At 53.6% G+C, this 12,716-nt stretch overlaps 1 protein-coding gene across 1 annotated transcript; it reads left to right on the forward strand.

The window, feature by feature from the left end:
- Positions 1–10,777: 10,777 nt before the first annotated feature.
- On the forward strand, positions 10,778–12,368 carry POU4F3 (POU class 4 homeobox 3). The gene is made up of 2 exons (XM_051844868.3): positions 10,778–11,021; positions 11,339–12,368. The coding sequence occupies exons 1-2, from the start codon at positions 10,902–10,904 to the stop codon at positions 12,233–12,235; spliced, it is 1,017 nt and encodes a 338-aa protein (XP_051700828.1). The 5' UTR covers positions 10,778–10,901; the 3' UTR covers positions 12,236–12,368.
- The last annotated feature ends 348 nt before the right edge of the window (positions 12,369–12,716 follow it).

Here is a 12,716-nt window from a genome sequence, read left to right on the forward strand (position 1 = left end):
ATACTTTGGAAATTTATATTCATTAAATAAAAGTAAAAAAAAAAAAAAAGCTCGGTTCAGTGAATTCCTTTGTTCAGCGCGTGTTTATGGAGTTCTAAGCAGTGTGTGTGGCAGTAGGTTTACAGAGTGACTCAAGGTAATCCCCTCCCTCACCTAGCTCACCTCCTGTTAGGGAAATGGACAGTAGCCTACTAAATAAATAAAATACAGCTATACGGTATGTAAGATGATACGTACTGTGGAAACAAACAATACAGCAGGGGAGGGCCTTAGGAAATGCCTGGAGAGGGTACACTGGGTGAAATTTTGCATAGGGTGGTCAGGGAAGTCTTCCTGGAGATGGTGGCGTTTGAGCAGCCACCTGGCGGAAGTGTCACCGTGAACAGCAGCTATGTGCGGAACGTTCCGCACAGAAGGGACAGCAAGAGTGCCAGTTTGCTTCTAGGAGACCTCACCACCGCCTACCTGGACCACCTGCCCAGTCGGAGTTTTGTCCCCTTTTATGAAACTTGTGTCAAACGACTTGTCACTGTCCTGCTTAAAATCTTCCACTGCTCTTAGAAAAAACAAACAAAGAAACTCAGGAACTAGTTACAAATCCTATTTGATCTCTGCACCTCTGCAGACTCCCTCTCGTCTTCCCCTTGTTTCACTAGCTCCAGCTGCACAGCCTTCTCCTAGGTCCCTGGACAAGTAAATCCATTCCTGTCGTAGGGTGTAGTGCTTACTATTCCATCGGCCTAGGACCCTCTCCCCAGAGTTAGTCTTACGGCTTTGCTGTCTCCAGATCTTAGCACCTCAGTGAAGGCTGCCCTGAATCATTCAAACCCCTTGGCCTCTCCCTCCTCACAGCTGTTATCAAGGTCTCTGGGTTCAGGAAGATTCACCACTTATCTAGAAACGATGCAGTCATTTCCTTCTGCAATGAAACTGGCTGGTTATGTGTAATGCGCTCTTTGGAGAAAAAGGAGGTTATAAATGTGCAGTGAAATATAACAAGAGTACCCGGCTACCATGTCATGAGGCTTACAGCCCCTCAGTATGTGCCATTCATGTCCAGGTCCCTCTGTTTACCACCAGACCTGCTTGAGAATTTTAAAAGATTCAGTTCAAGTGCATGTAAAAGTTTCTACACTGCTCATAAAGATGCATGCACAAAAGAAATAAATGAACGGCCATACTCACCATAAGAGAAAAATACATCTGAAAAAACCAAAGAGAAGAACTTCCGTGTTCTTCATATTTAGAACCTACTAGAACTTGGATGCCAAACTCAACGACAGGGCCACGCCTTCCTTGTCCTGTTGGTTTCACTTTTAAACATTGCTGGAGAATTACAGTAAATTCTAGATGAACACCCAGGGAAAGAAATGGAGTGGGCTAGCGCAGTGTTTGTTTATAGTGTTCTGTTCTGTTTGTGATGTGATGGATGAATTTAAGGAGAATGCAATCATCTGCAAAACCCTTCCAGGCTGATGTATTAGAACATGTCAATGGCAAGGTCAAAGCATGGCAAAAGCTGGCATAACCCTTATGCTCAAGTTCACCGCACATTAGTTACAGCAGGCAGAAAACAGGTCTTGGAAGACGAGGTCTCCACCACCCCTCCCTCGGTTCTGATCACATCACCAATGACACTCCCCTCTCCCACTGTCCCCAATGGATTCACTAGGTCACTTCCTGGGAACTGGCAGGTTGGCAAGACTTTTGGTAGTGCTGTGTGGAGGGTCACAAGAAAAGCAAAACAACTCCATAGGCACCAGGCTTTTCTCCCTGCTGAAATGCAATTGTGGGACCAAGAGGCCGGTGTGGGAGATTGTTTTGAACCGACTTTTTGGTGGTCCGTTACCCAAGGATAGGGAAGTGAGAGAGCTTTGAAAGGGGAGCTGGGCTGGCTTTTCCCTCGGGAAGGCATGCTTGCCCTTGGGCCTCCAAGGAAGACAAAGCAGAGTTTAGATGGAGAAGGTTCTGTCTTTCCTACATCCTGACAGTGAGGGCTGCTCTGCTGGGCCCGCTGGAGGGATCCCAGGGGAGGAGGAGGGCTCCTCTTTGCCCCCTAGCCTCTCCACCCCCAGCCCACCAGGCACGCACACGCTTGCCTCGTTTTCAAAGGTTCCGCCATGAATGAGTCATCACTGTTCTTTCCAGTTTGGTGCATTTTTTTTTCCTTTTTAAATTCAGGAGCCCCATCAATTATTTAGGGCTCTGTGATGATCTCAGGCAGTGACACCTCGGCCGGTCTGTATGGCGTTTCTGAAGGGAAACCATCTGGCCTTCCTTAACTTGTTCATCCCTGGGCTTCCATCCCAGCTCCTAAGGTGTGGCGGCCACAGAGAGAGCCAAAACCATCAATATTTCACAGCCGTAATTAAAGTAAGCCGAGCGCTGTGGGCCTCTCGCAACCGGCTCCCTTTTCCAAAACAAGTGCCTGGCAGCTTGTGCAAGGGGTACACACAGAGAGAATTGGGTGTTTGCTTAAAGGTGAGGTGGGGGAGAAGGAGGGAACCCAGGATTTCATGAAACAGGAACTCCCAGAGTTACAAATCCTGCCCTGAGCGGAGTGGCAAATTCCCTGGTGTTGGCTGCAGGGCTGGGGGTGGTGGAGTTGGGGGTCTGTCCTATCCTCTTGCCTCTCCAGGTTGTCTTCGACAGCTCTGGAAGAGGGAGTAGAAGCTGGGCGATGGGCAAGTGCAGCCAGGTTGTGCCCGCTGTTCTGCCATGAATGAACCTCACGGCCCTAGCACAGGCTTCCCAAAGCAAGAGGGGGCGAGCCACGGGGCGCACAGCTTCCCGCATGGGCCCCGAGTGCCAAGGTCCAAGCTACCATCCAGCTGGGCAGGCACCAGAGCCAGGAGCCTTGCGATTTATACATCTATTAATTACCTCCAGCATGGAAGAACTGCCTATAAATACAGTGGCACTTTAGATAAAACTTTCATGCAGCTATTTAGATCCTTTAAAATATAAATGATTTCCTCTAAATTTTTTATCATAAATCAGGGCATGGAGCTAGGCGACAAGACGCCGATTTCCCCCCTGATGGGAACACAGCCCTCACTTGTTTTCCCTCGGTCCTTGTCTTTCCTACCTTCCTTTTCTTCTTTTCTTCTTCTTTTTTAACATTTACAGAGGCTAGTTAATGGTTTTGTCTCTCTTTCTTGTGCCCAGGGTTTAAAGGGAAATGAACAACAACAACAAAAAAAAAAAACCAACAACAAAAAAAACGAAGAAGAAGTTTGAGCCCCTTCTTCTGGAGGCTGCCTAGTGTGTGGGGAAAGCCTATGGTCTCAGAGCAACAGATCCGAGTTCAAATCCTATCCCTGCCACTTACTCCTGTGTGACCTGGAGGAACACCCTGGCCTTCTCTAAGCCCCGGCTCTCCTCTCTATGAAAATGGGGCCACGCCAGTACCAACCTCATAGATAGGGCGGATTCGAGGATTAACCGGCAAAGCCCCGGGGCCAGGTTCCTGAGCAAGATGCGATGAGCTGTGCACGTGGAGACTAGGCCTTTGTCACTCTGAGGCTCAGCGTCTGTAACTGCAAAGAAGGGGTGTGGGGGTGTAGTGGGCGGGATGCTCACTTCCAGAGCTATTGTGAGAGCTGCGTTAGGCAAGAGCAGGAAATAGGGCCAGAGCCCACGAGTGATTTGTCCAGGGTCACATAGTAGGTCAACTAGGAATCCACATTTGAATCCAGGCTTGCTGTCCCATCCCTTGCTGCCTCTGCACATCGGGATGCCTGGGTAAGAGAAACAGCCTAATTCTTTGGCCACGAGGAGATAAAAACCAAGTAGGCCCTGTGAGGACTGACCTTGTGACTTTGAACTCTAAAGTGTCTGTGACCTGGAGAAGAGGAGGCAGAGCTAATCCCCATCTGTCCGAAAGAGGACCTTGTAGCCATAGAGTGGCTGTTGGCCGTGTTGCTGACCGTGCAGATACCCGCAAGTCCAGCGCTCCAAGAGGGAGACAGAGAGCAGGACCTATGGGTGGAGCAGGGGATGGAAAGGTCCAGCCCTGAATGTAGGAAGAGATTTGGAAGAGTGTCCTGGACAATGGCACATCAGACCCCAGCCACCGACCCTGACTCTGCAGGAAGTGGTTGACCACACAGAGAAAACCTGGTGACTTCTCTCTTCTCTGGATCCCTACCACCCAACTCCTGCACAGCCACCAGAATGATCTGCCGAGAGCAGACCTCAATCCTGTCACTGTCCTGCTTCTGCTTAAAGCCCACCCCTCTCAGAAGCCAGCGCCCAACCAGCTTCCTCTGCACCATTCCCTGTTTAATCACAACACTAAGTTTCCTTGTCTTCCTTGAACACCCAGAGCTTACTCACATCTCGGGGCCTTTGTGTTTGCTGTTCCTTTGGTTTCGATTCCATTCCTCAGGCCTTGGCTCAGAGGCCATGTCTTGGGGCTGGTGCTTGGCATAGCAGGTAAAGCTGCCACCCATATCCCATATGGGCACTGGTTCGAGTCTCGGCAGCTCCACTTCTGATCCAGCTCCCTGCTATGGCCGGGGAAGCAGTAGAAGATGGCTCAAGTCCTTGGGCCCCTGCACCCATGTTGGGGACCTGGAGAAAGCTCCTGGCTCTCGTGTTCAGGTCTGCACAGCTCCGGCTATTGCGAACATTTGGGGAATGAACCAGTGGATGGAAGATCTCTCTCTCTCTGCCTCTCTCTAACTGTGCTTTTCAAATAAATCAATATTTTTTTTTTTAAAAAGGCACCCCTTCTTTTTCCGCCAGCAGAGTCTCTATCCCATTGCTCTGGCTCATTTTCTCTGCAGTGGTTATCACAATCTAAGGCTTTCTTTAGTCCTCACCTTCTGCTCTAGAGTCAGCTCCAGAGGGGTATGGAGTGAGTGGGGGTCAGGTGCTGCCTTTAAAAAAATAAGTTATTTACATGTGCTTGTCTGTGTATTTATTCGAAAAGCAGAGAAACAGACATGCAGAGAACCTCCATCCACTGTTGCATTTTCCAAATGCTCACAACAGCCAGGGCTCGGCCAGGCTGAAGCGGGGAGCCTGGAACTCCATCCAGCTTGGACGACAAGGACCCAAGGCCTTGAGTCATCATCTGCTGGCATCAGAAGCGGAGCTGGGACTAGAACCCAGCACTCTGATGTCCCAAGTGGCATTTTAACCCTCGCACTGAGATCTTGCCCCAGTAATTTTTTCACTAAAAAAATGAACTGATACATAAAAGCTGTACATATTTATGGGGTACCGTGGGATGTGGGGATTGTCTTTTTCCCCTCTAAATTCCTGTTCTCCGTCACAGTGGCTGCCCTATAGAGGGCTGCCCTATAGAGAGCTGGGTCTGCTCATTTACCACATGGAGAGACTGAGGCAGGGACCTGGTCTGAGTCCCCCCCTGCCTGAGGCCCAGCGCGGTGGTCACCGCGAGGCACCCGGGGAAGGGGAGGGCCGGTGGCGCGTGCCCAGCCCTCACGCACGCTCGGCCTCTGGCTCCGGAGTCCCTCTGGGCGGCTCGGATCGTCCGGGGCCGCGCAGACAATGCCCCGCAGCAGCTGCGCAGGCGGCGAGTACATGTGAGAAGTTCGTGAAAGGAGATGAGAGAAAGGGAGAGGGAGGCGAGGCGGGCGGCTGCGAACACCTGGCCCGGCAGCTCCGCCAGCTGCCTCCCCGCGATGGCATCTTGAGTTCGGGCCGCGCTATCGGGGCCGTCTCGCCTTCCACGTTCCACCCCACTGCCCCCTCCCCAGTTCTCCAAGGTGGGATGTGGGGGTAGCTGCTGGCTTCTCCCTGCAGCTTATGCCGGAATTGTGTCTGGAGCCTGGCCAACCTCTGAGTCTCTGGGAGCCAGGAAGGAAGTAAACTCCACTTACCCTACCCCCTCCACCCCGGGGAAAGGGTGACTGGGATCACTGGTGCCAGCCCAGGATGCCACTTAAGACCCTGGCCTTGGGGCTGGCATTGTGGCACAGCAGGTTCAGTCTGTATCCTGGCTTCCCGTATGGGCGCTGCATGTGGGTGCTGCTGGTTAGAGTGCTGTCTGCTTCTGACCCGGCTCCCTCCTAACTAACCTGGCAAACAGCAGAAGTGGCCCAAATCTTTGGGCCACTGCACCCAAGTGGGAGACCTGGGTCGAGTTTCAGGCTACCGGCTTTGGCCTGACCCAGCCCTGGTCTTTGCAGCCATGTGGAGAGTGAACTGATGTATAGAAGATTCTCTCTCTCCTCTCAAATAAACAAATAACTCTTTAAAAGAATCATTGTGGTCTCCTGTGTCAGATTAACCCAGGTTTTACTCCCCACCCCTATACTACCTGACTTACTTAATATCTCTGTGCCTCAGTTTACTCATGTGTAAAATGGAGATAATACCAACCGCACAAGCTTCATGTGGGGATTCTGTGTCCAATACATCTAAAGCCCCTTGCCCCAAGGCTCGTACGCAGGAACTCCATAAACAGCTGTTAGTGCTGTCATCACTGTCATCACTGTCATCTTCTCTGTGCCCAGAGTCCTGGGGAGGATCCTATCCATGCGTTCATTCATTCAATACAAATCAGATTAGCTTCTACACGGAGCCCAGACCATAGACAGTTACTAAAGACACACAGAGATAAGACTCATTCTCAAAGAAGTCTCAGAGGCTATGAAATGTCTTTCTTACTGAGAGATAATAGAGGAAGATGTGCGAGATATTGGGAACTTAAAGAAGGCAAGCTCTCTGAGACTCCATGAAACTTGCGTAATGAGAGGACCTTAAAACAACAACAACAATAATAATAAAACAATAATGGGTCAGGTGATAGGAGTCCAGAAGTGTTTTTAAAACTGTCTTATTTCTATGAAGGGAACAAGTGTCATGTATTCTGTATATGCAGTTCTAAGAACATAATGATATTTCTCCCCAGAATTTTTCAAGTCTTTCAAGTTGAGAGTCCCAGATTCCCTGCACCGACATCATGGACATTTATTTAAAAGCACTTTTGTCCTTGTGGTCAAAATCCCTGGCTGTGGGCCTGAGGTGCTGTGTTTTAAGAGGCTGCAGATGATTCCCAGTCTCTGAGGAGGTGTGAACCCTTTCCCTACTACAGGAAAATGCCCTTGACCCCTCCCCCTTTTCAGCGCTGCAAGGTTAATATTTCCCAAAGACACAGTACTTCGTGCCTTGATTTGGGCTTATTTGGAGCCATTCTATGTCCAACTGGGCTTTCCCTAAGACCTTGTCAGCGCTCATGCACTGAGGAAGATAGCACTCTTCTTTAGTGTCACTTCCGCAAATGCCCAGATGCTCCTTGCTTGGATACTGGGAGAGACATTGGCCCATCAATGGTGTGTGTGTGTGTGTGTGTGTGTGTGTGTGTGTGTTTAAAATTGATCTAATGGGGGGCCAGCGCTGTGGCGCAGCGAGTGAACACCCTGGCCTGAAGCTCTGGCATCCCATATGGGCACTGGTTCAAGACCCGGCTACTCCACTTTCAATCCAGCTCTCTGCTATGGCCTGAGAAGGCAGCAGACAATGGCCCAAATCCTTGGGCCCCTGCACCCACGTGGGAGACCCGGAGGAAGCTCCTGGCTCCTGGCTCCTGGCTTCAGCTGTTGCGGCCGATTGGGGAGTGAACCATTGGATGGAAGACCTCTCTCTCTCTCTCTCTCTCTAACTCTGACTTTCAAATAAATAAATAAATAAATATTTAAAAAATAAAATTAATTTAATGCCATGGAAGCTGTGTGTACTTTCCGGTTGAACCTAATTCCAATCTCTCTCTTATCCACCCAACTAGAATGACTGATTTACTTTATCCGACTTGCCCCTGATAGAATTGGAGTTTGCAAATCCTGGGAAAGGTGGCGGGCATTCTCCCAGTCTTGTAAAGCTGTCCTTCTGCATGGTCTTTTTTCTCCTGTCTCCCCCAGCCTGCTGTCTCCAGGGCTTTCTCAAGAGGACTGCTCCTGCACACTGGTGTCATCTTACTGCAGGCGGCCTAGAGCTGTCAGCAGGCCTCCCTGAAGGCAGCGATGGGAATGGGTTTTGATTTGTGATCCTAATGCCTGGGGATGCTGGAGCTAGAGCTGGTGAGCCGAAGGGCCGGTTGGCTTGGCTCTGTCTCTGACCCCGGCCTGACCCCTACCCTGGCCAGTCTCCAGCACTGCTCCCCAAGCTGCTGAGGGAGCAGAGCAGGGAACGAAGATGAATGTGGTTGGGTCTTTTCCTTTTAAGCGTTTGAGTTCAACCCCACAGACAGCCAGGGTGTTGTGGAGTGAATGTGAGTCTTAGGGCATTGTGGGGCTGGGCAAGATATAGATTCAGTGGCCCTACTTTCAATCCTCCTTTCCTTTTGGGCTTCCAGCATCTGACCGAAAACAGAAGTGGTTGTTCTCAATGCTAGTGAGTGGTACAGTAATGCTGCATTCGGCTTCTGGGGAAACAAAGATCCCTGGACAGAAACTCTTGACTTGCTCAAAATGTATTTCATTCAAATTAAACACAGTGGTAGTCTATTGTTAAAGGTGAATGCACTTTGCAATTTTGTGGTCCAGCCCTCTGCTTCTGGGTAAACTGAGGCCCATCAGGGTCACACAGAGCCAGTGTCAGAATGCAGTTCGACCCAGCCTTGGTGACGTCAACAGCTCTGATGCATGTTCTAAGTTCCCAGAAGCCCACTGGCCTTGCTCCGCGTGACTCTGCACCACCTTTACCACGGTGCCAGATTTACCCAACATTCCGCTTCCGGTTTTGGACTGGAGACTCCTTGAGGGCAGGGATGGAGCCTGGCTCATAGCTGCAGCCCAGCCCTTCCCTGGCATAGCCTCTAATTCAAAGCAGGTGTGGAGTGAATGGAGCGCAGAGGACTGGCTTGCATCTTCAGATGAACCATTTTCTGGGAGATGATCTAGGCCTCTCCCACCCTCAAATGCATTCTCTTTCAGTTGAGGAAGAGAGGAATCACCATTTATTCCCTGGTTTCCATGTGCCAGGTGCTGTGCCAGTGCGGACCACAGTGCAGGAGACACTATTATACCCATTTTATGGATGAGGATGCTACAGTACAGAGACGGGGGGACCCTTTCATGGGCTCGCTGCCAGCAAGAGGCAGAGGCATGTTTTGGATCTGAGGGCAGGCGCACGCCCCAAGGAACCCGTTTATGAGGAAGTTTGCTAAGTACTAGTTTGGGGGTTCAACGTTTTCCTTATCAAGCCAGCCCCATGCGGCTTCACCAGAACCCCAGGTGGCAGACATGAGCGCAATTCCAGTTTTCCAGGTCAGAGAGGTGTAGTGAAGCTGGGTCCTCTTCCCCAGTCTCCAGGCGGGGGGTCCAGGGGAAGCGGAGAAGAGACAGATCCAGAGGGGGCTTCCTCTTAGGTCAGTGGGTGGTCCTCCCACACCCCACTTGCACCACCGTGCTCAGATTCTGGGCAACCTGGCTCATCCCTCCCTTGGCGTGCTAGCTGTCAAACCCGAAGACTGTCCTGGGGTCGAGCTGGTGGCTGTGACAAGGGGGGCACAGCTGGGAGGGAGAGCGGGATTTCTTCCCCAACACCGAGTGCAGAGCGCCGCAGTCCCAGGATTCCCCATCCATTATTCACGATGTTTACTAGTGGGGGGGGGAGGGGGGAGGCAGGGGGCGGGGCGGGGCGGTACTAATCCAGGTGCCCTCAAGTCTCTAAACTCTGGGAAGACTTGGAGGCTAGGTGGGGAAGAGCCTGGAAATTCAGCCTGGCGCCCAGCACACAGTAGGCCGTCAGCAAACAGTGTTGGTTGGCTAAGTGGGGAAGTGAGAGAATGGCTCTGCTCTGAGCCAACCCTGTGGCCCTGGTGAGCGAGCGAATCGGGTAATTCCTCGCACCTTGGTTTTCCTCCTCTGTATAATGGGGTAACTGCGTGCCCCACAAAGTTGGTTTGAAGGTCTCCAAGCCAATTTTCTACACTGCCTAGCATATAGGGTAGCTCAAAGATGGTGTCTGTCGTTAAGAGAAGAGGCTTGTAGGCGTTGCGGCTCCAGCAAAAGTGCACTGAGCGACCCCCAAGGTCTGCATTCTGAAAACCACCCAGCAGGTTGCCTGCCTTAGCTCTGAGGGTTAAGAGTGGCCCAAGTAGTCTTTCTCATACGAAAGCAACAAAAGCAAATGTGGGGAGGAAGCCGCTGACCCAACCTCCACCCAGGCGGGCGGTAGGGGGTAGGGGCCACCCGGGACCCATGCTGGCAGCCCTTCGCTCTTCCCGGGGTCGGTCTGGGCACTGGCAGGCGCCTCTGCGCTGCGCCGCGGGGCTGGACTCTGGTGGACGGCTCGGGCGTTGGGCCAGGAGCGCCCTGGAAATGGGCAGTTTGGCGGCAGCCGGGCCGACCGGGAGTTTGTGTGTGGGGTGGTGGGGGAGGGCTGGAAGGGTCAGCTTCCTGCCCGCACGCAGCCCGAAGCTGCCCTTCGATCCGGGGAGTGCGAGTTGGGACAGGACAGTGGGGTTCGGGACTCTCTCTCTCTCTCTCTCTCTCTCTGTGTGTGTGTTGGGGGGTGGTGGGCGAGGGGAAGAGTCCTCGAAGAAGAAGAAAGAGTCCGGAAGGTCTGGCGGGCTGGAGCCAGGCGGGGCGGGGCGGGCGGCGAGAGGCCAGGCCAGGCCCGGGTATAAATGCCGTGGAGGGGCAGCCGCGGCGGGCGCAGAGAAGCGCGCCGCGAGCCTCTGTCTCGCCTGGCCTCCGGGGCCGCCCCTGCGAGTCCCGGGCGCGTGAACACGCCTGCGCGCACCCGGGCCCTTCCTGGCAGGCTGCTTGTAAGATGAGTGAAGAAGCAGGTGGGGGAGAGGGGAGGCAGCGAGCGAGAGGGCGAGGGGAGCGCGGGCGCTGAGCGGCGCTCACTTGGAGCGCGGCGAGCGAGCAAGACGAGCCTGATTCCATGTCCCCCGCTGCCTCCCTGCCAGGCGCGCGAAGATGATGGCCATGAACGCCAAGCAGCCTTTCGGCATGCACCCGGTGCTGCAAGAGCCCAAATTCTCCAGCCTGCACTCCGGCTCCGAGGCCATGCGCCGAGTCTGTCTCCCAGCCCCGCAGGTACGTAGTGGAGCATAATTACCGCTCTAAGGCACATTTTTTGACAGGCACTAGCTTCATGTTTTTTTCATGTCGCCCAGAACAATCGCCGCTGTCTGAACCCCTCTCCTTGTCTCCCCCGCGCTCTCTCCCGGCGCGCGCTCTCTCTCTCATTCATGTCTCTGATCCACACGTCTGTTCCAGCAGAGCTGCTGCCTCCGTATTAATTTTTATGACCTGGGCTTTGAGGAGAGGCATCTCGGTTGCTTGAAAATGTGTTTTAATCCTGAGTTGACAGTATTCCCCACTGACCGTGCTGTGCGCCTTCTCGCTTGCAGCTGCAGGGTAATATATTTGGAAGCTTTGATGAGAGCCTGCTGGCACGCGCCGAGGCTCTGGCGGCGGTGGATATCGTCTCCCACGGCAAGAACCATCCGTTCAAGCCCGACGCCACCTACCATACCATGAGCAGCGTGCCCTGCACGTCCACTTCGTCCACCGTGCCCATCTCCCACCCGGCGGCGCTCACCTCGCACCCGCACCACGCCGTGCACCAGGGCCTCGAAGGCGACCTGCTGGAGCACATCTCGCCCACGCTCAGCGTGAGCGGCCTAGGCGGCCCGGAGCACTCGGTGATGCCCGCACAGATCCACCCGCACCACTTGGGCGCCATGGGCCACCTGCACCAAGCCATGGGCATGAGTCACCCGCACGCGGTGGCGCCGCACAGCGCCATGCCCGCGTGCCTCAGCGACGTGGAGTCAGACCCGCGCGAGCTCGAGGCCTTCGCCGAGCGCTTCAAGCAGCGGCGCATCAAGCTGGGGGTGACCCAGGCGGACGTGGGCGCGGCTCTAGCCAATCTCAAGATCCCCGGCGTGGGCTCGCTCAGCCAGAGCACCATCTGCAGGTTCGAGTCTCTCACTCTCTCGCACAACAACATGATCGCGCTCAAGCCGGTGCTGCAGGCCTGGCTGGAGGAGGCCGAGGCCGCCTACCGAGAGAAGAACAGCAAGCCTGAGCTCTTCAACGGCAGTGAGCGGAAGCGCAAACGCACGTCCATTGCTGCACCCGAGAAGCGCTCGCTCGAGGCTTATTTCGCCATCCAGCCCCGACCCTCATCCGAGAAGATCGCAGCCATCGCCGAGAAACTGGACCTTAAAAAGAACGTGGTGAGGGTCTGGTTCTGCAACCAGAGACAGAAACAGAAACGAATGAAGTATTCGGCTGTCCACTGACTGCGGCGGGGCGCAGCGGCCGGGGCCTGGAGAGCCTGAGGCGTCCACCCCCACCCCCCATGGGGGAGCCGGTTACCGGGAACTCCGCGGCGTTCCCTGGCAGGTCAGGCATTCTCCCCCGAAGCCACAGACATTCCCCTTGATTCCGCCCGGTCGCCTCCCGGCCTTCTCTTCCTTCCTTTCTTTTTCTTTCTATTCCCACCAAGAAAAGTTTTGTCGCTAGAAAAAGAAAAAAATAAAAAATTCAAGGGCGGGCCTGGAGGGACGAGCGCTATCCGCGGTGCTGAAACTCGCCTGGCGCGACCTCGGGGCTGGAGCCCCCAAGCAGATAGTGAATCGGCCCCAGTGCCGGAAGCCGGGGTTTTCAAAGCGCCACTTTGCTGAGCGCGGTTAGGTAAAGGGTGAAGGGATGGAAAGCAAGTGACGGATATATAATAACAGAAAGTCTAGGAGATCCAAGTGGGACACGAACACGTATGGA

This window comes from Oryctolagus cuniculus, chromosome 6 (genome assembly GCF_051225735.1).
Source record: "Oryctolagus cuniculus isolate XC-2025 breed Fujian yellow rabbit chromosome 6, ASM5122573v1, whole genome shotgun sequence".
Lineage (NCBI taxonomy): Eukaryota > Metazoa > Chordata > Mammalia > Lagomorpha > Leporidae > Oryctolagus > Oryctolagus cuniculus.

Coding starts and splice junctions, on each gene's coding strand:
- POU4F3 (XM_051844868.3), top strand. CDS start 10,902: ATGATGGCCATGAACGCCAAGCAGCCTTTCGGCATGCACCCGGTGCTG. Junction 11,022..11,338: donor TCTGTCTCCCAGCCCCGCAG/GTACGTAGTGGA, acceptor TCTCGCTTGCAG/CTGCAGGGTAATATATTTGG.